This window comes from Aethina tumida, chromosome 2 (genome assembly GCF_024364675.1).
Source record: "Aethina tumida isolate Nest 87 chromosome 2, icAetTumi1.1, whole genome shotgun sequence".
NCBI classification, from domain to species: Eukaryota; Metazoa; Arthropoda; class Insecta; order Coleoptera; family Nitidulidae; genus Aethina; species Aethina tumida.
In genome coordinates this window covers 27,441,515-27,466,864 of record NC_065436.1, presented here as the reverse complement: position 1 = coordinate 27,466,864, position 25,350 = coordinate 27,441,515, and the positions used below count along the sequence as shown (strand labels likewise).

Here is a 25,350-nt window from a genome sequence, read left to right as displayed (position 1 = left end):
CTACAATATAGCTGTTCCACTACACACTTTACGATCCGTTTTCTCGCTAATCGTACTAATAAAATTTCATTTGCAATATTATTTATTTACATGCTCCGTCGAACAATAAAAAAACGTTTGTGCGGTTCAGTCTCCATCCAGATTATTACTGTGAGACGGCATCCGGAGGCTGCCGATAATCGTGGACTTGGCGTCGGTACTCTATAATATTGGCCAGAGAATAACTGTTCACCTTTCTCTTCTGCATTATTTTTTCCGTGTTTGCATTTAGTACCGTTTCAGTTAGGATATCGCCGACAAACACTTGATTTTTTCAAGTTTCTTTGCTTCATCGATCGTTCAAGTCTCGTGTTTCGTTTCGTTCATTTCGTACTTTTGTCGTTGCGTCATTAAAAACAGTACTGCATACAGTACGATAGACCATATGTTCCGTTTTGTCTCGTAATACTTATTATCGAAGATGCGTTTTCTTCTGCAACGTTGATGGGAAAGCCAATAATTTAATACGAATTTAGTGTTTGCCCGTATGTTTTATAAGAGAAAATGCGGTAACCTACATGACACGAATTGATGTTATCAGACGTTAATGAACTCATTTTATTATTTTCGTTATACTAATTATTAATTTGTATCAGCATAACAGTATTTGATTATAACCCGCGAGAAATCTGTTGAGCACCTACAAATTAGCCAGTCTTTTGTCTAATCTCTTGTTGTTTTTCATGTGGGGCCGAATTCTTCTTGTAATTTATAACGATTACTCGTCATATTTTTTTGAAGTTAAAACATACATGTTCTGATTTAGGTTCCGTTAAGGTGCCTCAATTATTTTTTAAAGAAGCCGACAAATTACATAAAATATTTGTGACTACCACCGCAGTAACTGATCTACGTCTTCCTGCTGTCACCTAGTTTTCATATAATAAAAAAAAATGCAAGATGCAACGTTGGAGAACGAGCAATTACGGAAACATATCGAAGAATAACATAACTGTGCACTTCTTTTTATTTATCAGAACATGTTAGCGTTTCATGCATATGTCGCCGTGACACGTAAATTGTGCATGTATTTAGTATGATGTATGTCTGTGAGCTATAATAAAATACCTAGACGGTTAATAAATCACAAGAACAACGTTCCAGGTTCATGGTTTTATTATTCAGAAATAAGACGATTACTGTTATTATGGAATGAGACGAACACCAACTGGGGTCACGTAATTTCAAATGTGTAGACGTTTGAAATAGTTCTTTTATTACAAGTACATCAAGAAGTCAACTAGAAGAAATAACTATGTAAGTGAATGTTTTATGTGGCAAATTTAGATTTTAGATTTTGTAGATTTTTAATATTTTATTATAAAAAACCTTATAATTTTAATTTTTAGAAACTGAATTTTATACATTATCTGACTGTTGACTAAAAAAATCTTTTATTTTTCATAATTGAACTAACTTTTGTCTAAACTTTTAACCAATAGATTTTGATTTTAAATTTGGGAGAAAATGTTACCAATATTAAATTTGGATGTAAGTTTTGGATACTTCTAGAATTTCATTTTAAAAAAATTACTACTTTTCACAACTAAACTAACTTTTGAATAAACTTTTAACCAATATTAAATTTGGATTTTGGAGTCGTTTAAATTATTTTAGAAAGAAACTTTTGATTTTTAATAACTGAAGTAACTTTTGACAAAACTTTTAACTAATAAATTTGAATTTTAAATTTTGAAGACATCTAGAATTTTATTCGAAAAAAATTAACAATTAATTAGATATTAAATTTGTAGATTTTGAAGACTTTTATTATTGTATTCGAAAAAATTTTTTTTATTTTTAATAGTTGAATTAATTTTTGACAAAACTTTTAATCAATAGATTTGGATTATAAATTTTGGAGGCTTCTAAAATATTGTTTAGAAAAATTAAAATTTTAATAACTAAACTAACTTTTAATTAAACTTTTAACCAATATAACATTTTAATTATAGATTATAGATTCAAAAAAATATTTTTAATTATTAAACAAACTTTTGACTAAACTTTGAACTAATTTGGATTTAGATAATGAGTTCTTCAAGAATATCATTCGAAAAAAATTTCTAATGTTAATAATTAAAGTAACTTTTGATTAATTTTTAAGCAATATTAAAATTGAATTATAAATTTAAAGATTTTTAAAATGATATTTGAATTTGGATTTTAGGTTTTATATTTTAACTAAATGTCTAATTAATTTTTAAATGCTCAGAACTTTATATTTAAAATAATGTTAAATTGCCCACCATATTTTCTAAATTCATTTTAATCCAATATAAAATTTAATTACGTTAAGTGATGTTAATTAGAAAAAATAAACAATTAACAAAACCTCATAAATGTGTCTAAATGATCTAATTCTATATTCGAATTTTGTAAAATTTCTTATTCATATTTGAATATCTAAAAATAAAATTATACAGTTTTCGTTAACACAATTTAATGTTTATTAATTAATTATTCAAAAATTGTTAATTGTGTAACTGTTGTTTAATTTAAATTGAAATTTTAAAATAAAGATAATAAAAACTATTATTAGTTTAAAATTAAAAAAAAAACTATAATCTTGTATTTTAATTAAATTTAAAATCTTAAAAAATAAAAACATGCGTATTTTGATTATTCAAAACAAATTTGTTAACAGTAAGTGAAAATTATGTATAATTTAATACTTAAAAATATATTTCAGATTTCTTTTACATCTTTTACACTTTTATTAGCAATATATTTTTTCTATACCTATTTGAGTGGTTTCTGGGATATGGTCGACGACCTTCAGTATTTAGCCATTCTGTGTCATAATTATTTTGTAGTTTATTCGACAAGTCGAAATCTTGATGAGCGAAAACTTTTTCCGGTCAAGTCATGTTACGGGTTATCGAAGTTCGGCTGTAATTTGTAGAAACCCAGTAAAATCGTCAGTTTTCTACAAATAACACTCCTTGAACTGTCATTTTCATCATCCGACATTTCATGCTCATTACGCTCGGCAAACTTGAAACAATGACAGACGTCGTTTTGCTACTAATTGTGATCCGCACTCGACACGAAGACTGCACATAATTAGACCAGTGTGTCAGACGCGTTTTATCTGATTGCTTTTCAGGTCCGCTGAATAAATGCATGTGTGACAATTGATTTTCAAACGAAAGTGTCAATCTCACTAAAACACAAACGCATCCATTCGTCACAACAATCAAATATAAATATTATAATCGTACCATCCGTTTTTCTGTGCTAAACACAAACGCAACAACAAAGTAAGCCAACAACACCCAATTGATAAATATGAAAACGAAAATAAAATCCAATTGTTAAGTCAAGTACGTATAAAATTGCAGCGTACGAACAATGCAGTTTAAAAACATTCCATAGGAAGTTTGAGTCCATTGCGAAATTATCTGTAATCGTTAAATAAATACAGGCATGTCGGTTTTTGCATTTACCACAACTACCAGGTTAAATTGCTCGTGACGTTTTTACATTTTTGTCTGAGAATATCGGAATTATTTCGTTTATTGGAGTGCGACTAAATTGTCAAGTCGAGCTCTTGACTCTGAGCTCGAACACCTGCCTAGTGTCAATTCTAACTGTACAAACAGTCTACTTTGTGTGTATTATATGAGGGATTTAGATTATTGAAATGATTCAATTAGTCGGTACATAAAAGGATAATTAATGTTTATAGAAAATGGGATATTATGTTGTAATGCTTTCTATTGCTACAAATAAATAATTTATCGGAAATTATGTGGTAATCAATAACAAATGTTTAGTCATAGTCACAGAACAAATAAAATTATTACTTGTTTTGTTTTTAAAATTTACAGACACCTAAAACAGATACAAAAAGATACATTTTAGAATATACAAGATCTCTATAAGGTAAATCCTTTTAAATCTTAATAATTAAATGCACAAATCTCAGCCTAAACAAAACTTTATTAATCGAAGTAAGAACCACTTAAATCAATATGTCATTGGCAATAAGAAATAAGCTTAATTGTTTCACCATGACTCAGGATCACACTGACAGCAGACCACTAAACAATAACCATAACCTTCTTTCTGTGTATTTTGTATTTGTAAAGTGTTTGGAAGTCTGGCAGTCCAACTACTGTGCTGAACATCCCCGATTGTCGAATAATATGTGCTTTTCATCTCCAGTTACAGCTTGTTCACGATATATAAAAGAAGACTTCATATGTTAAAAGAGGTTTTCATGATTTCATTCAATTTGTCAAGCTTTTTGGTCATTCCAATCTGCTTTAGGTAGTTGGAAATGATAGTATTTGTTACATCAGCAGCAAGTTCTGGAACAGTGGAGAACGAATTGGTTTCAACTAAGGTCGTTGTTAACACGAGACGGGGGGCTACTGTGCTCATCTATAAGGCTCTCGTCTCCATCACAGAATTTTTGTGTTTGTGGTTCCTGGGCCACGTTGATGTTGCAGCGGATTCGGCCTCTTTTTGTTCTCGATTGAAGTGGAACAAGAAAATTGTACGAATCACTAATAACACGGATAAAACACGTTTAATAATTAAGAAAATAATTTTTTTATAAAGTTTCTCCAGAAGAATATACCAAGAATTTTTAGTTATAAAAATCATTAAAAATTAATGAACAAGTTAAAACAACATATTTTAATACACACATTTTTATAGTGGACCATAAATTTCTAATTTTTGCAAAATTTTGTGGTTTGCTTTCTCCTTTCTCCGTTATGTCTCCAGGAAAATGTGAAAGAAAAATTAATTTTCAGTTTTTGTTATCTGCATCTAATTAGAAATTTCAATAACGTTTTGTTACTATTCATCAACACAACAACAATAACAATCCAGAAGAAACAATGAATGCCTCTCTGACACACATTAAGAACAGTTAATTTATACATTCTTCATGACTTAACAACTAAAATTAGAAACGTTTAATTCGTTCCTTATCATAAATCACAAGAAACTAACACAAATTTTACGGTGATTATTTCTTGCAAACACATTTAATTGCGAAGTCATAAAGTGCAATTAGGATATTACTAATCTGATCTACTTTTGGATGCTTAAGTTATGCTGAATCGATTAATGTTTATATAAAGTAATACATACGAACGTAGTCAAGGCTTTGTTAACATTTCGTTAATTTTTTTCGCAATACCCACCAGCAGAAAATTTTACGCACTGATAAATAACAAATTATACACCCATAATTTGCGTCTTCAAGTTTAAACTTCGGTAACAAGCATTTAAAGTAATCAATGGACGTTCGACCTTCTCCTGTTGCTAAATAAATGATGGTAATTAATGTAATTTTCAATTTTTTTGCGCAACTGAGCATTTTAAAATCTACTTTTAATTACTGTTTTGGCTAACAGGTTACACAATTTCATATTTGTGGAATTTGACGGCCATTAAATTGCCATAAATATCTTGTAGTTTCCTGAGAATAATTCTCGTGCAATAATATCTGTATTTAATTGTGTAAATTGCCCATAAAATTATCGCACACGTTCATTGAGCAGGAAATTGTAAAAATATTATTATTACCACGTTAATTCATCAACTGTAAAAGCACTTTATTCATAATTCGAAGATTTTCTGTAATTCAGGGCAATTTATCCTTTACTTTCACCCATAATGACACCCGACCATTTTATTTTCGAGCGTACGTCGAAGCAAAATGACCATATAATTTTAACAATGTTTTTGTGTGGAATTTCCTTTTTCAATGCAACAATGATACAATTAAAAATTGTATTGTATTTATCGTACTTTCTACTGTTAGATGTGTATAATTTTAGCTAATGTTATTTGGAATGTAAATGAGTTTTGGACAATTTAATTTAAAAGTCACTTAACGCTCGTAGCCCGCAAATTTCAAATATCCTGTGAATAAATTTGCAAATTATACGAGCGAGGAAATTAGCCTAATTCCTACACGATACAAATATGATATCGTGTTTATTACGCTACAATTATTTAACATTAATATAAACACGATAAAAACGGCAAATGGCATTTTCAATTAATCGATTCCGAACATAAAATTAATGAACGTCTATAAATTAAAATGGTGTTTGATACAAATAATTGCGGATCGACGCGCTGCATAATAAATGAATATCATTTCACCGGCAGTAAATCTAAAACGGAGTATGTCAAACGCTGTACCAGAATCTCAAAACCGTTATCGCAATATTATCGGGATTTGTTAATCCGATCATGAGTTTGATCCCGAACAATTAAATGATAAATGAGACTGGTTTATGCGATTTTGTAATTTGAATTTTTCGTCGAAACAGGTTGGATGAGGGTAACTTTCTAAGATTCGATGTAATTGGGTGTAACTGAATTGCATAATTTTATTACATATGGGAAAATACCAACTTATATGCAGTATTAATCTTGCCATCTTGTGTGGATCTGTTATACAAGACGGTTTATGGTTAACTAAGCATGGATCAAGTGTGAATAATTTAGTTTTCATGTTCATTCCTGTCAATTATGTTTAAAAATCATTGTTCAATCAAATTGTTAATAGTGAGGATTGTTTGTACATTAGCTTCGTCACCTGTGGAAGCCACCTCTTAACTTCTAAATTGGTTTATTTCTAATAATATTTGCTTGACGTCGTAAAAAGTAACTCAGCCTCTTGATTACTATTGTAATTAATAACAACAAATTAGAAGTAAATAAGATTCTAAAACTGCCTTCTATTAGGTAAAGATATAAGCAGAAAATTATAAGAAAGTTCATTTCTTTCCAAGAGGTAACTCGAAGATATTTCAAAGATATAAAAAAGATGTAAAGAAAAATGGAATTGTGATATGTGTCAACTACTGCTGAATTATTGAGAAAGATGCTCCAGAGGCTGTTCTAAAAGATTCTAAAATTTAGATTAAAATTTTGTAACAAATAATTATAAAATTTATTAGTTACTTGGATGCAGCGTAATTCAAAAAATAGGTTTTATTCAGGAAAAAAAAAGAAAAGTTGATATTTGTGTCCCCAGTAAAATAACCATTTATAGTAATAAAAATAGAATTTTTTTTTGAGAAGTTTATCTTTGCATTGCTCACCTCATTTTATACTTTACTTTAAAATGAGGTATGACAAGACCACCCTTCCCACAAATTATTAATTTATATTTTTAAATTTCGTTGATGATGAAGGTATTCCAGTTTATTTTTTCTTAATTATTTTCTAATCTGTAAATGTTAAAATGTTTTAGGCGTTCTTTACAGATGTGAAACCTAATAACAGATATAACATAATATCAACAAACTTTTCTTAATTTTAAATTATTATAAGGTGGACTTTTTACGACAACATTACCATATACACACTGTCGTTTACTCTTGCAAGTTTTACTAAAAGTAAGCTAATTTAGGAGTTGAGAAGTGGCTTTCACAACGACAAAGTTAATATTCAACAAATCCTAGATATATATCGTTTTCATCAGTTACATTAAGACGATGAAACTGTCACATAGATGCGAACTTGCAAAACCAACGCCCCAAGGACTGAATTTATGCGTTTAGAAAGGATCTGCCGTGGAAAATGTATTAATTTCATACATGACCAGTTTCCACACACAAACTGCCCCCCGGGCATGTAAAACATTCGAAATCATATCGCCCAGAGTTACTCATTAACTGGTACAATCTACTCGCATTGTTCGTTTCGTTGTAACCTGTTCATCTGTTGCTCATTGACTGGAAACAATCGTATTTTGATTTTTTTCCTGTGGTTGTGACATAAGCGTGAATTAATATTAAGGTAATACGTATTTCCTTTGACCACACGAAGAAAGTGACGGTATGGATGATCACACAAATCATCCTTTCACTGGTAGCGAAACATTTCTAATGTTGATGGAATCAAATGTTTAAACAAAGGACAACACGACGGTGCATTTACTTTAATTAGGATTTGTGGATATTATGCTTTTGTTTAATATTTTCTTAGCACTCGGATTTCACTTTCGACGAACGCTGTTTGAAGTTGATTTTAGAATGGACAATGTTGGTTAATTATGTTTTAGAAAATTGGATTTTAGAAATGGCGAACGACACTTTAAACTGAATGAATGTTGATCTTTAGAGACTTCATTTGTTGTATTTTAAAATGTAATTAAGTTACAAAACATTTAAATATGAAAAATTAGATGTATCTACAGAGAACAATAACAAAGTTAATATACAGGGTATCTCAAATTCGTTGATTTGGGCTTTCACAGATATTTCCAGACCAGAAACAGAAAAACTGATATATGTAAGTATTATATCTGTTTTTTGTTTTAGATCTAATAAAAATGGAAAATGTAGACAATATTTAATTAATTAATATAATAATTAAAGATTTATATAAATTGTGTGAGAAATTTTATAAATCTTAAAATATTTTTTAAAAATTAGTTTTCAGTTAAACAGAATGTTTTATTATTATTTTCTAAAGCACTATTTAAAATAGAAAATGTAGAAAATATTTAATTAATAATTGATAATTAATTAAAGATTATTATGTTAAAAAATGTGAAAAAATCAATAAATCTAAAATGTTTCCTAAAGATGATTTTTAATTCAATATAATGTTTTATTATTATTTTGCTAAAGCACTATTGAAAATAAAAAATATAGACAACATGTAATTAATAAATGATAATTAATTAAAGATTATTATGGATAAAGGTGAAAAAATCAATTCAACTAAAATTTTTCTAAAAATATTTTCAAATAAATTAACTTTTAACTGAACGTTATGCTTTATTTGTACTTTGACATTGCACTAATGGAAATGAAAAATATAGACATTATTTAATTAATATATAATAATATAAATAATAAATATATTATTACAATTAAAATTATGAAATATCATAACAAAATTAATTTTTTTAATTATACTGAATTTCTTTAGTATTTTATTTTAATGAAAATGAAAAATATAGGCAACAATTAATTCATTTAATAACTAATTAAAATTATTATAATAAAAATTGTGAAATATTTCATAAATCTAAAAGTTCATAAAAATAATTGCCAATAAATTAAATTTTTATTGATTCGAATGTTCCATTTGTATGTTATTATAGAAAAAATGTAAAATGTAGTCATCATTTAATTAATATGAACAATTAAGAATATTATAATAAAAAAAGTGAAATACTTAATAAATATAAAATTTCATAAAAATATTTAAATGAATAATGTGTCTAATATTTAATTATATTATATTATATTATATATTATTATATTTAATATAATTTATCTCAAATTAAATATATTTGGTTAGAAAGAGCTAAAAAAGTTGATAAGAATAGATAATATTGTTATTTATGAACGTCACTGATAATTTGTGTTTTGTAGATTTAAAAGCCATTTTTTATATTTACACCCTCAAAAATTGTAGTTATCAATACTAAATTATTTAAAAGAATTTATTATATCATTCGGAATTTTAAGATACGTCTTTTTAGAGCTAAGTAACTTGTATCAATGAAATGTTTCTACATTTTGTCAAAAAATAAGTAAACAATTAAATTAAAAACTTATTACACTTTGTTAAAATCTGTCAAAAACCATTTCAAACATGTGTTTCAGAAATAGTAAGAAATTAAAATCTATCAAAAAATCAAAATACATACACTTAAAACATTTTTTCTCAACTTGTACTTATAAAAGCCAAAATTAATAAATTTAGGACACTCGATACAATACTATAAGCTGTATATAATTTTATATAATTTTTTATAGTATCGCATGTTCTAAGGAATTGAAACATTGAACTTTTAATAAAATTAAAAAATGGTTGTAAAAATCTAATTAATTTTTAACCATTATTTTATAATTTAAATCAATTTTGTAATTATGAACACATTATACTTTTATTGCTAAATTAATGTAACGATTAAGTTAAGTTCATGTTTTAGTTTTAAGTGCGTGTCTGTATTGTTATTACTACCTTTGCATAATATAATAATGAATATTTCAATGCTTTGAAAAGTAATAAAAACTTTTACAGGAAAATTAACATTTATAATTTAAAATTGTTAAATGTGTTCAGTGGTAGAACAGTAAAAAAACAATAAACATTTTATTGTCGTGTTATCAACGCCTAGTTTCCTTTCTATTAATAATATATACTTAAACATTTTAACTGATTTCAGTAAAGTAAAATGTCAAAACGCCTTTAAATTAAATCAGGAAGGCACCGATTCTTGTAAATTCCTTAAAATCACAATTAACCACGCAGAAACTCGTTGAGCCAGATACGATTAATTAAGATCAGACATCCATATAAGTTTAGTTTCCTTAAGACGTTAAATGGGTCGCATAAGAATTAACCTGTAATCACCATAAACGAGGAGAAGTTTCAATTTTATTTTTACTCCTTATTGGTAGGAGCTAGGTGCATGCGGAAGTTTTGGCAAATCAATGCACACTGGTGCCAGCTATTCGACGACTTATGTAAAATTAATTGAGGAAACGCGAAACTATTTCGCGTGAAACGTGTGTGTAATTATTTTTCAAATGGACGATAACAAAAAATTGTTATCCACGAACCATTACGACTGACAGAATTCAATAAACTACGAATTATGCACATTGATTTGGATTAATTACGATACGAAATCAATTACGTCCTGTCAGCTTTCTTGTTCAATTGCAAACATCCTTTCCTTCGCGAACTGCGAACAAGATAGAAGTCAATTACCAATAGCTCCGTTTCTACTTAAATCCAGGTTAATTTCTGCGAAATCAATAAAGTGCACATGCACATTGTTCGTTGTCTGTTACAATTACAATCGATAAAACACACATTGATAACTGTAAAGTCGGTTGTTCGGAACGGAGAAAGGGCACGGCGTTTTCCTGTAATTGACTTTCTTTGTGCCACTAACAATCGCAAACGCGACAATAAAGTTGTTGGAACGGTGCGATCGGCATCTTCATAAGTTGTCGTCTGGACGTCTGGTTTAATGGTATCGGTCATTCGAGAATTTTTGGTTGTGTGCAGTTTAGTACTTTCTATTTGCATGGGTCGTACTTTTTTACGGTCTTGACTTCACACTTAATGCAATGTAAAAATCAATTACACGTGCCCGTATCACGTAATTTCAGTATGTGGCACAGGCACAAGCCATTTTTCTGTTCTGCAACGGTTGAAACGTGCAACATGTTGACGTGACTGAATTATCCGGTTTCTAACTTATTGATGGATTATTTTGATGTTCTGTTCAGCGTTTTGGAAATTTATACGGTTTCTAATATGTTTTGACTTGGTTTGATTTAACTGATTTATATTGTTGATTCGTCCACGTAAATTGTACATTTTTTTTATTTAGTACTAATCTACCTAATCTATTTTCACTCAGTCCAAATTCATGGCTTCTTTTAATGATCTGTTCAGTGTTTTGGAAATTTATATGGTTATGGTTGTTATACAGTTATACAATGTGTCTATCGAAAACTGTCAATTATCCTGGTGTGGGAATTACTCTAATCTCAAAATCTTCAATGGCACTATAGGCACTATGTGATAATTTGTTCAAACAATTTTTTTAATACTCTTAAAGATACTGCAAAGAAGAAAATTTATAATAAATACAAAATAAAAATGGAAACCTTCACTTCCAACAACACGGGATACCACCACATTATGTATTGCCAGTTGGAAATTGGCTTACCCTACGTTTTCCTGGTAAATAGATTGGCCGAAGAGAATTGCTAGAGTGGCCACTAAGATCACCAGATTACCTCCCTTGCTCTTTTATTTATTGAAAGACCTTTCGAACATGTTATTACATGAACTACGGTACATTGAAGATTTTCAGGTTAGGATATTTTGTCATTGTACATCATTCTATTATACTTTAAAAGAAAGCATAGTTTTTAGTTTTTTTTTTTTTATATTTATTTATATCAATTTGTTGTTTGGTTTAATTTAGATGAAGTTGATTTAATACAATTAAAATTATCAGTATAAGACATGATCAGGGATGAATTATCTTGTTTAGGGATGGTGATCTTTCCAAAATAGAAATTAGTAGAAGAGATAAGTACATTGAGATCGGGGAATCTAGTACATGGTCTACAGAAACACCAGAAAGTCGTGCCAGAGGTACCGGATTACCATTGAAAGGCAAGATTGATACTAATCATTTTGAAGCAGCTGCTTGTCATGTTAAACCAATTTCTGTATCGTGAATAAATTGCCGAATAAGGTCATTTGGTCTCCGAAGCTACCAACCGCATTTGGTACTCCTTCTAAATGGTATAACCATCCAATAAATTTACCATTCTAATTCTAAGTGGAATAGAGGTGTTATTCGCTTAGAGATGAATGACGGTCATCGAAAATTCACAAGATCCTTGGCAGAAAAACGTACATCTCACAGAGCGGAAGTAATGACTTATATAGGAAGCAGGTTCTGGTGTTCATACAAGTACTATCAATACACATCTTTATATAGAGAAAGATTTAAGGTCCATAACCATTCTATACCTTACATGGCTAGCTCAGTAATATAAGATTAGAACTCATATCCAAGTCATGGTTGTGCTTTTGTCTAACTGCCTAACTTAATTTAATGATGATATGATAGGAAGAAGACCTTTCCGGGCGACCTGAGACCCTGACATCTGAGCTGCAGTTGAGAGGAGTGTAAAATTGCCAGGTCCCCCTGGTGAGGTGTAATTCCTATAGAGCTGACGTTCCTAATTTTTAACAAAATATTATAATATTAAAATTATTAATAAGTTGTAAGTATATTAAAAAATAGTTTAGAATTTGAGCAACAATTCTCCTTTAATTAATACCCTGCTAATTGTACCTATCAATTAACACTCAAATCCATCAACAAAACACACATCAATTTACCAGAACCCGAGTTGATTACGGCGCAGTGACAGGAGCATGACACATTATTAATTACCCATAAATTGACCGTCACCGAGGAAATTGCGTGGTACAGTTTTAATAGAGACAAAAACTAATTAAGTGAATAGTTATTGCTGCTCCATTTGATCGGCCGTCGCCTGAGGATGGCAAAAAAAGCATTCGTACTAGGCCACGTAATGTTGAGGTTTACGTGCCTCCGTGACTAACAAAATAAGCGAGGATGCAAAAAGCATTTAATTGCGCAATGTGTGTGTGTGTGAGCTTTCAGTCAATATTGGAATGGTGCTCCAGATTATTTGCACCGTATAAGTGAGGCAACGTTTCTAATTTTTTTTATCCGGTTACTTCATGAAAGCAACATTTAATTATCGGATTAACTATTTGGAAGCATGGACCAAGGTACGGTACAATGTTGCGGACAGTACGTGCATTTCCGTTGATATTGACATCGTGGAAAAGAAAGTTGGGTAGACGGTAATTGCTTTGTGCAAGACACAAAACTCGCTCAACGTCAGTTTACAGTCGAATATGCCCGTGGTAAAAGGTATTTACAGTCAACCGGAGTGCCTTCTTCGGCACTGGACTCGGTCAAGGTCATCGGTTCGTTTTAGCACCGTGCCTCGAATGGTACTACTATATGCTAAATGCTGTTAAATAACATTAACAATAACAATAACGTGTATGGCCGAATGTTCAGATGTAATGGATGTTTACTGTTATTGGAAACAATGGATAAACAATCGGTGTGAAGCTATTCGATTTTTATACCAATTAAGGACGCAAATTTATTTTAGCATCGTTATTATTTACTGTTATATGTATTAAAAATTGTTTATTTATGATGTATATATAATATTTGTAGTTGATATATTATAATAAGATTAAAATTACTTATTACATTTTATTATTAAATTATAATGTTTACAATAATATAATAATATACAGAGAGTTTTCTAGCACCTTGTTAGAAAAGAATTTGCCACTTATTAGTCATTTGGAAAATGATTAATTTTTTTTGATAACTAATGTTGGTAGTCTATTATGAATTAAAAGCATTTTTTATTTCCAAGTTCTGGTTATTTAAATCCAGGTTTTGTAAATGTAGAAAAGCTCCATTCACTTTATTCACTAAAATTTACCCTGGTTTAAGTAATAATCTAGGTCATAGATTTCCTTTGTTTTTTCTTGTTTATATTTATTTATAAACAACTGTGAAAAGAGTTTTAAATTTATTTTATAGAACTTATATTCTATATAATTTTTAAGAAGTAACTTAAGATTATAACTTTCTATCATCATGTTTCCTGTTATAGATACTTTTTGCAGCAATAACCAAGATTCAAACGCTCCAATATAATTACTATAAAAGAAGTACCACCTTCAACATCTGAATACTCTCTGAATGATTCTAAAGAGAATTCAGACTCAATTATATAGAGGAGGAGCTCCTGGTTGAGCAGTTTTTATCTAGTCCAGCAATTAGTGGGTACTTAAAAAAAAATTGATTGTTGACAAGAGATGAAGGATCAGTTCTGTAAATACAAAAGAGTTTTTATTCATCTATTACTACTTATCTCGGTTTATAAAAGTCCAAAGATTTCATTTTTTAATTTTTTCTATTTAAGTTTATGTTACATAATAAATTAGTTTTATTCAATTATATAGGGATGAAAATATTTAATTTAACGTGACTTTATAATTTTCTATCATAATTTGTTAATAACAAAGATGCAGATGCTTCAATATAATTACTGTAAAAGAAGTACCAACTTCAACATCTGAATATTCTCTGAATGATTCTAAAGAAAATTCAGACTCAGTTGTATAGCAGAGTAGCTGCTGGGCAACATTTTCCAATAACTTTGGAGCCCAACAATTAGTGTTTATTTAGAAAGAATATATTAGGAAAATGGTTTTTGATAAACGTTAAGGTTAAGTTCTGTAAATACTCATCCACTACAATTTATTTTGGTTTATAAAAGTAGTAATGTTCAAATATTTTTTTTTTGCTTTTTCTTAATTTTATTTCTTTAATAAATTAGTTTTATCATGAAAATATTGGATTTATACATTTCTACATCAAGTCAATAATTTTAAAAAGTAACATAACTTTACAACCTTTTATCTTCATTTGTATCCTTTGATAAACCTTAAATTAGTGTTTACTTTGAAAGATAGTTTTTGGAAATTTGTTTTTGACAAGAAATGAAGGTTATGTTCTGTAAATACAAAAGAACTATCTCGATTTGTAAAATTAATAAAGCTTAATGTTTTCTTTACTTTTCTTTGCTTTTACAGTTGCTTAATAAATTAGTTTTATTGAATTATATTATGCTGAAAATATTTTTATATTTTATATTACAAAGTCATAACTTTTAAGAAGTAACAACTTTACAATTTTCTGTCACCATTTATATTCTGTTATAGATTATTTTAGCAATTAATAATCAAGATGCAAATGCTTCAATGTAATTACTGTTATTTCATCATCTGAATCCTTTCTGAATAATTTTAAAATTTAATTTAAACTCAGTTGTAAAACGAAGTGGCTACGGCAAATACATTCCAACAAATTTGACTATTTTTAGAAACTGAAGTCTAAATAGATGTAAGTTAGGATAAGTTCTGTAAGTGAAGAAAAGGTTTTATTCATAAATTATATTATATTATATTGGTTTCAAATTCAAAGCTTTTCTTTGTTTTTTTCTGTTTTTATTTATTTTATTACCATAAATAATTTTATAATTTATACATGTAAATTGTCAATAAATTAGTTTCATTGAAATATATTGTGAATTTGTATTCTATATTAAAAAAAAACTAACATAATTTTACAACTATTCCATCATTATTAGTATCCTATTATACGATTCTTTTAGCAGTTGATGACCGAGATCACAGATAATAATTAATAATATTAAAAAATTTCGTACTGATTTTGCTAATCTAGAATATCCTGCAATGTAAGTCATTAAATAATCTGGGCTATTTAAAATTCTAAAGCAACAATCTGAACGCAACCTTGAACTAGAAATTGTTGAATATTAAACGCGTAATCGTAGTGTGAAAAAGGTTATTGAACCACTCGCTCCGCTATCACAACAAAACTTTAGTTTTTATAGTACTTAATAAGATCATTTGTCTCTCGTACAACTGTAAAAAAATTATGCTTACATAAATGCAGAATAAAACAACTTTTAAATCCAATAATGAAATTATATTTTATCTTATAACTTTTTACATAATAAATTTAGTCTCAGATTCAAATGAATTATTTTCATTTTCTGGGTGGTTCCTAATAATTGTTAAAAGTGTTTCTGTAGGCGATTGTAAACGTGTAAAACGAAATTTACTTGTATAATTTATTTCATTAGGTGGGTTTAGTTATTTCTTTTACAAGAATGCATAAATTAATCATCCCAATTTAGTAATATTCCGTAGACATCGATCCAATGAACGTATCGGACGAATATTTCGGGTTAGGCGAGATGTAGGTTAACGGTAATTCTACCTATCATAAATATCTCGTGTGTCTTACCTAAAAACACATATGTAAAAGAAACTGGCTTCCCCCTTATTTGCATCTGGGTCCACAATGACATTTTTCAATAGTACATTACTTACGGCCCATTGTTTCGGGGTCAGGTGAAAGTCCAGGTGATGGACAAAGTGTAACGACGACGATTGTTTCGCCATCGTTGTCGAAAACTTCACCTCTCCTGGACATACCCCGCACGTGGATTATATAATAAATTAGTGTATGCAACGAATCTGCATTTCCCGTTTTGCGTAAAACTGGGCCAGGCGTGATAATGAAATTCATTAGCGCACTCGAGTGGCTGCGACTGCCCCTGTTCGTTCGCGTTTCGTTTCCGACTTAGGCCTTTCACATCCGTATGACTTGATTGTAATTGTTGGATAATAATCAATAAAGTAGTAATAGAAAAACTTGATGCTTTGACTCAACTAGATAATTTTTATGTGAATCTGTAGAAAAAACCTGATTACTTCCACATTTGTTTTATTGAGCATTCTTGTTTTGATTATAAATTGTACGAATCTGTGGAATAGTTTTCTTTATTTATCTCGCAATTTATGTCACAATTGAAATGTACACATATTCTGATAATCTTATGCAAAATATGAGATTTTTATTATAAATATTATCTTAAAAATTAATTATTAAGTAAAAACATTTAATAAATTCTGAACCATTAAATTACAAAAAATATTAAATATAAATTTGTAATTTGTTCTTTCATAAAAATTAAATCGAGTTTCAAATAAATATAAAACAATTTTATGGGTATAATATTATTGCAACATATAAAATGATCACTTCAAATAAATTAACTCATAAACAAAGTTTTAATTTATAATTTGTTTCTACTGTGAAATATTAAAATAATTATGTACAATGTGACCTAAATTGGTTGATCGACTTTTATAATTATTTTCAGACTAGAGAGAATAAATTTGACGTAAGAGTATAGAACTATTTTTTTTAAACTGAAATTGATAGATTTTATATTTCTTTTTTTATCAAAAAGTAAAAGTTTCTATATGTACTTTTTTATCTTTTGTAAGAGGCGACTTTAAAAGCATATCTTCTAAAAGTTTCAAGATAATAGGTGTAACTTTTTTATGTCAAATGGAAACCATAAAATTATTATTTAAATTTTTATAAAATTTAATAACTTAACATTAATAAGTTCCATTTAAAAAATACATTTAAAAATAAAATTAGCAATTTTTATACATATCATTTATAAATAAATATTTAGTTTTATAAAACATTAAAATTAATAATAATAATATAATTAGAACTTTATATTTCAAAATATAATAAACGAGAATTAAGAAATTAAAATGAACAGGTTAATATTTAATGAAATGTATGTATAAGAAATTCAAAGCTATTAAGTTAAATAAAAAACAAATTAAATTTAAAACAATTAAAAGTTATATTCAAAAAATAAAATTAATAAGTTAAATTATATAAAAATTATAATTAGTTATTAATCTATAAAATCTGAAAAGTAAAAATTAATAAATCAAATTAAAATTAAAATAAAAAGAATTGAATTAAAAAATTTGAATAAAAAATTAAAAATAAAAAATTGTGTTAGTTGTTTAAATTTATTAAACGTAAAAAATTGAAAAATTAGGAATTTATATTTTAAAATTTAATAAATAACGAGAATTAAAAAACTAAAATTAGTCAGTTAAATAAAATAAAAAAATATTAAACCTAAGAAAATTAATAAGTTAAATTGAATATAACAAATTTACAGTTATTAAGCTAAATAAAACCAAATTAAAAAAAATGAAATAAATAAGGCAAATAAAGAAATTAAAGTTAAAAAAATAAATTATTAAGTTTTCACATTTTATTAAAAATAATTTAAAATTAATTAACCAATTTGAGACACCCTATACATTCAAAATTAATTACTTTTGGAATATTAAATAAACCCATTTCGAAATTGTTATTTTAAAAACTTTTAAATCACATAAAAATGTATATCAATCGTATTTTTTATTAAATTCAAAAGATATACTTAACAATACACCATAAAACTTCTTTTATATGGTTACATTAATTTGAATAAAAAACTCTTCACAGTTTTAATAAGTAATAACCATGAAAGGATAAATAAATCATATTTCTTAACAAATAAGGTCACTAACACTTTTTTTTCGTGATTTCAAAAACTTTGTTGTAATTTCATGTTCGTGGCCAGTGGAAGTTTTATGCAAAACAGTGTCAAAACTAATTACTTGTCTGCGGTAGTCATGCAAAATGACTTGTGTGGTAAACAATTATTTCCGAAAAGAAGTCGCTTTCCATTCAGATCACAGGTACTTTTGTGGTTGTCGATAATCGAAGCGACACATCGCTTATAAGGTACTTATTAGATAACGTATAATGGTTTTTTTCTCCACGACAACCGAATAAACTAAATAAATAATCGCTTCATCTGGATGTTAATTTCCGACATCTAACTGTAAAGTTCCCAAAAACTGGCTCACCGATTAAAACCGTAAAACTACTAATTGTTTTTCCCATAGTAGCTCGGCCAGTTTGGAAATTACCGGAAGACTTTAATTGACAAGTTTTGCCTTCATTTCCTTCGTTCATAATTTAATTTAACGTTAGAAAACCGATCGAACGGACCCGGCGAAATGGGTCTATTACTAGGTCACACGTCTGGAGTCCTCCTACGCCGATTATTTATTACAAAGCTGTGAAAATAAAACTATTACGAACGATAATTTCTTGTCCGTTAACAGCCGGGAGCTAAAAACGACATTGATTCGCCCGTTGATAAACAGTAGCTCAGTTTTTCCACAGGGGATACCACTGACATATGATTAAAATTAATTATTTATAGGTTTTTTATTCCGTAATATGGTATAATGTAGTTTAGCATGTCAACGTATCATATATGCTGTAACAAATATCGGTGATTCAAACTTTTCTTATTTTGCTAAGAAAATTACAATTCTATTTATAACTTATCATAAAAAACAGGTACTAAAGTTTGTAAATAATGTAAATATGTCATTTTAATAAGGTAGTAAACACAGTTGGTGAACTTTAGAATTGAAAGTTTTAAACATACTAAGTATAAATTTTTGAAACAAAAAAATAAAAATCAATTGTGGAAGGTAGAAATTAAATAATAAGTTTGTACAAATATAGAAACAGAATAAAATAAAATTAATTGTCGTTCCGATTGAATTTGAACATTAAAAATCAAGAAAGTTAATTTCGTAAAAAAAATTCTAATATTATTAGGAGGGTTATTAGTATTAACCTAAAGGAGAAAAATTGAAATTATTATTATTACAATGTAACCAGTTTAGTAAATTGAGTTTACTAAGTCACATTTAATGAAAGTTTTTCCTTGAAATTATCTCGTTGACAATTTCCTGCGTAACTCGTGAACGCTTTGTTTTTAGGAGGAATAATTAATTTAGCCCCCAATTTTCCATTGTTTACGTTACATTTTACGTGTGTTCGATTGGATGCACTTCCACCGGATACATTTGCATGTTTTGTACAATGACATTGATTGGAACACACAAAACACTGCATTTGCATAATGGAACAGAAGAAATTTTCCGCCGTAATTGTGCATAATATTTGTATTAATTAGAGAGGACTGTAAGCATCAGACAATGGTTTCGATTGTGTTCAATGAAAATAGTTCTATTCATTATGGATTTTTTTAATTGTATTATCTAATACGAGATCACTTATTTGTTACGTAAAACTTCATAAATAACAATTTAAAAGACCTTCAATGCAAATTTAATAAAACTGGTAAATCTTACCTGTAAAATTACTGAGGTATTATTTCGATAATTTCAATCTATGTAACCCTCACACGTAACAAAATCAATAAAACATCAACTTGTTTTGATTCATCAGTTAAATTGCTTTATCTTTACACCCATTTTGAATTTTTCTCTATCAAATTAGTCAAACAGTTTTTGATGAACACACTGAAAGAGTTCATCAGCAAATTACTCATGCACTATACTTCATTCAAACTAGGTAAGAAATGTCATAAACAAATTTTGTTGATTGATCACGGATAACTGAGGGATAACATGTTTCTTATTGGTCAGTTCGCAAGGGTTGGCTCGTGTTGATACCAACCACATAGTTAAATTTTGCCACTTTCAGTAACAATAGAGAACAATAAAACATTAGAGAAATAAATCTTCAATCTTAGCACTGTATTATTAAAATCGAATAAAACTGGCGAAAATTGTTTTTGGTTAAAATTGCCTGAAACAATAACTGGGTCAGTCTTTGACCGAAAAGAGAGAGAGAGTCATTCAAGTCCAAGTTCACATAAAAATGGGATCAATTGATAACAGGGCAGGTTAATTAATTATGCATGGATAAACGTTCCATTAACGTGAAATTGATTCGATACATCGAAAACAGATTTATTGCATTAGACACGTTTGTATCGGCGGCATTTTGGCCACACCAAATTACATCGATCTTTTTTTTATTATGTGCATATATTAGCCAATAGTGGGACAAGAAATTTGGCTGTTTCTGCAAAATTGCATTTCTAGTCGAACATTTGCAATTCATGAGAACGATTTTGGTCGTTTTAGTGGAATGATTTCGGGTCCGTCGTAACAAAAGTTCGCCGTTAAAAAATGTACTTTCCATGAACTTTGGCTGATCAATCTGGGTCATTGGTCCATGTGACTGGACGTCAGAAAATAAATATGTAAACTGTTCTCGGTTGGCCATTAGGAACAATGCGGTTATTAGTAACGTTACCTTTTACTTTGGCAAAATTTTAAGATCAACGATCATGTGTCTATGATTAACTGTAACCGGTCTTTATAACGTGATAATGAGGCACGTGAAATTTACCTTTTCTAGAAGACACTGTTAGTTCAAATTAATTTTTAGAATTTTCGTTACAAAAAACATACCAACACTCTATTTATTTTCATTCCAAGTGGTCACGGGTCATGTTAATAACTTCGTAAAAAGTAATTAAGGGGCCAACCGACAAGAATATTTTTTAACCGTTTAAATTTCTCTACTACAGATACAAAACAATGACAAAGTTTTGTTCGGCAACATTAAACATGCTACGCAATGAAAACCAATAATAAAACGATCACAGTAACCAAAATGAATTTGTTAACAATAAAAACCATTAGAGACGCAAAGATACAGTCTCCAACGTTAACAACATAAAGACGCTGAGGTTCTTGAACTTGCAATGCTCATTTCCTTAGATAATTTCATTTCGCGTTAAACTGCGGAATTTTTATTGCCTCGTTAAATAGAACCACAAATCATTTGAAGAGATTTTTGTTGTTGGAGAATCCATTTGAGCAAGTGTTTAATTAACTCTTGGCGAGTCGTTATTGTAAATTACCAAGACAATAATATTGGTTTAGTATCGATTGTTGAGGTCAAAACTTATGGCATAACTAATATGAAATTAATTTTTATAATATAACTTATAATTAGTGGGTTCATTAATGCTGGTACTAATTATTGGTATTATGGTACAAAGAACAAATTAATATATGAATATTAATTTTCTTTTATTGCAATTCAATGGGCTTTTTAATTAATAAAGGCGTTAACGCAGTGAAGTTATTGATTTTTATTTAGAATATTGCTCTAATGAACAGAGTATGAGCAAAATTTTTTTACATATTTTGTAAATTAAATAACTGTTTTAATACGACTATAATTATACAAAATAAAAACTACTTAATTAAAACTGTAAATTATAAAAATATAGTAATATTCTTGATTAATCATGTACATGATATTATATTATTTTACCTTTATTATTTTTTTAATTAAATTTCCAAGTTTATGATTATAGTTAAATTATTAAATTAATAAATTATAAATAAAAATATATTAATTAATATATTAACAGTATACATTCTGGTTGTCTTTATATGTTATGGGTATTTCCCGAACATATAGAGAAAATCTCACTTTTTTAAAGAAGAAACATTTGTACGCTTTTTGTTTATTTATTTTTAACAAACGGTACAACTTTCGAGATAATACATATGTGTACTTTTTATGTATGTGGAACTTTTTTATTTCAAATGAAAAATATAACAGAATTTGGTTTTCAAAAATATATATTATAATTTGTGATATACTAAATTACCTTTAGCTAAGATAAAACGATATTTCTGATACATTTCGAGATATTCAATATTATCATCTATTTCAAAAATATATATAATCATGTACTAAATTGATATATGACATTATATATTAAATTATTTTTTGTTAAAATTTAACGATAATTCTGATAAATTATAAGATATTTAATATTGTCGTCTATTCCAAATATATAAAATGATATAATACATTATTTTTAGTTAAGGTATATCAATAATTGTTACAGATTTCGAGATATTTAACATTGTCGACTGTTCTAAATATATTAAATGATATATTAAATTATCTTTAGTTAAGATTTAACGATAATTCTGATAATTTGTGAGATATTTAATACTGCAGTCTATTCTAAAAATATATAAATTGTGATATATTAAATTATCTCTGGTTAAGTTACATCGATATTTCTGATAAATTTCTAAATATTTAATATTGTCGACTATTCCAAATATATAAATTGATATATTAAATTATCTTTAGCTAAAATTTGATGATAATTCTGATAAATTTTGGCATATTTAATATGTCATCTATTCCAAATATATAAAATGATATATTAAATTATTTTTAGTAAAGGTATAGCAATATTTGTGACAGATTTCGGGATATTTAATATTGTCGACTATTCCAAATATATTAAATGATATATTAAATTATATTTAGTTAAGATTTAACGATAATTCTGATAATTTGTGAGATATTTAATATTGTCGTCTATTCTAAAAATATTCAAATTGTGATATATTAAATTATCTCTAGTTAAGTTATAACGATATTTCTGATAAATTTCTAAATATTTAATATTGTCGACTATTCCAAATATATAAATTGATATATTAAATTATCTTTAGCTAAAATTTAACGATAATTCTGATAATTTTTGGCATATTTAATGTTGTCATCTATTCCAAATATAAAAAATGATTTTTTGTTAAGGTTTAGCAATAAATTGTCAAATTTTCAGATATTTAATATTGTCGACTAGTCAAGATATATAAAATGATACATTAAATTATCTTTTGTTAAGATTCTGATAAATTTGGATATATTTAATATTGTTATCTATTCTAAGAATATACAATTTGTGATATATTAAATAATTTTTAGCTAAGATATAACGATATTTCTGATAAAATTCGAGATATTTAATATTGCCGTCCGTTACAAATATATATAATGATATTTTTAGTTAAGTTAAGGTTAAGGTTCTCATAAATTTCAATAATCGACTTAAAAAATATTAATTTTTAAAATATGTTATATTTAATAAACTAAGATAAAATCATCATTGAATTTATTTGTAAAATTTAAAATATTTATAAACAACTTTAATGAATTTCTCAGATTCTATAAAAAGTTAATTATAAAAAATATTAAATACAATGACTCTATATTCTATTTCATATTTATAATAAAGAATACCATATAAATATGTAATTGTGCAGCAATCACTCAATTAGTACTACCATATTCGTAAGATTTGTTTAGAAATCTGACATTCAAGTGAATTCCGGTATTGTAGGATTGAATTTTATAATATTTACTTAACTTAACCCAAATTATTTCATTTATGGGCATGTACCGTTTAAAAATTATTTACCATTGAAGTGTGAAATCTTGAAGATGTCCCAATGAAAATAAACATTGGAAATCCAAACTGAAAAGTATAAAGTACCTTTTGGGGAAGGATATCCTTCTGTGCCTGTAGAATCCGTCCATCTTGTGCAACAAGTCCATAGTTTATTGAGAAAAAATAAAATCGATCAATCAAACTCCAACAAAACCAAACACATCACCAAAAACTCCTCGTCGAACCCAATGTGGATGAATGGTTCTTCGGATTGTTGAATACATTCAACAGTCGGACGTACTGTCCATCACGTACGTGGCTGCAGAGTTCGCGCGAAGAACTGACGATGGAAACGCACGTTCCGCAGGTTTTGCCGGCATCTCCGGTTCACCACGCCTGCTGCCGTTTGCTGTGTGTGTGTGCTGTCGCTTCCGCGTTTGGCCTAGATGCGGGACGGGACCGTCGGCTGGCTCTTTCACCGAACACGAAATTTTTGCAATTGTAGTTGCCACCGATGGACCCAGGGTCGACAACACCAACTTCGAGATCTGGATACTTATTATTATGTGGTTGAAAATTAATGACAGTTATAAATTATCTCTTATGGTTATTATAATGGTGAAAATATAGAAAATTTGAATTGGAAATTAGATAAAAGTACTTGTTTTATGTTTACTTTGTTTATAATTGTGCCAATATGATGAATAAAAGGAAAGAGGTGATTATATATCTTGTGGAATTTACATATATGATATTACAGATTAATTTATTTCATTTATATATTTTTTATCACTAATTACCTACATAAGTTTTAATCATTAAGATAAAATGGTGTAGAAATTGGTAAATATTAGAAAATTCATGACACCATTAGATTTTGTGACAGGAATGTACATATAAAAATATTTATGCAAATTAAAATAAAATATTTAATAACAGATTAAAAATTTAAAAAATAACAATCTATTCACTTAAGCCAGTTTTTTTAATTAAACATAAAAAAAATATATAAAATAAAGAATTTCGTTTAAGATTTTTGAAATGAATGAATCAATTTCTAGTTTTTTTATAAAACACTCGATTTTTATTATATTTATTATATTTAAGTACTTCCTTAGATTAATTAATATTA

General features: G+C 27.8%; 1 protein-coding gene across 1 annotated transcript in view; it reads right to left on the bottom strand.

The window, feature by feature from the left end:
* The window catches only part of LOC109595342 (heparan sulfate 2-O-sulfotransferase pipe), a 35,064-nt gene extending 10,488 nt beyond the window's left edge, over positions 1-24,576 (bottom strand). The window contains exon 1 of the mRNA XM_020010681.2: positions 24,324-24,576. Within this exon, the coding sequence (XP_019866240.1) occupies positions 24,324-24,385 (62 nt within the window). The 5' untranslated portion in view covers positions 24,386-24,576. The remainder of the gene's footprint in view (positions 1-24,323) is intronic.
* Positions 24,577-25,350: the final 774 nt, after the last annotated feature.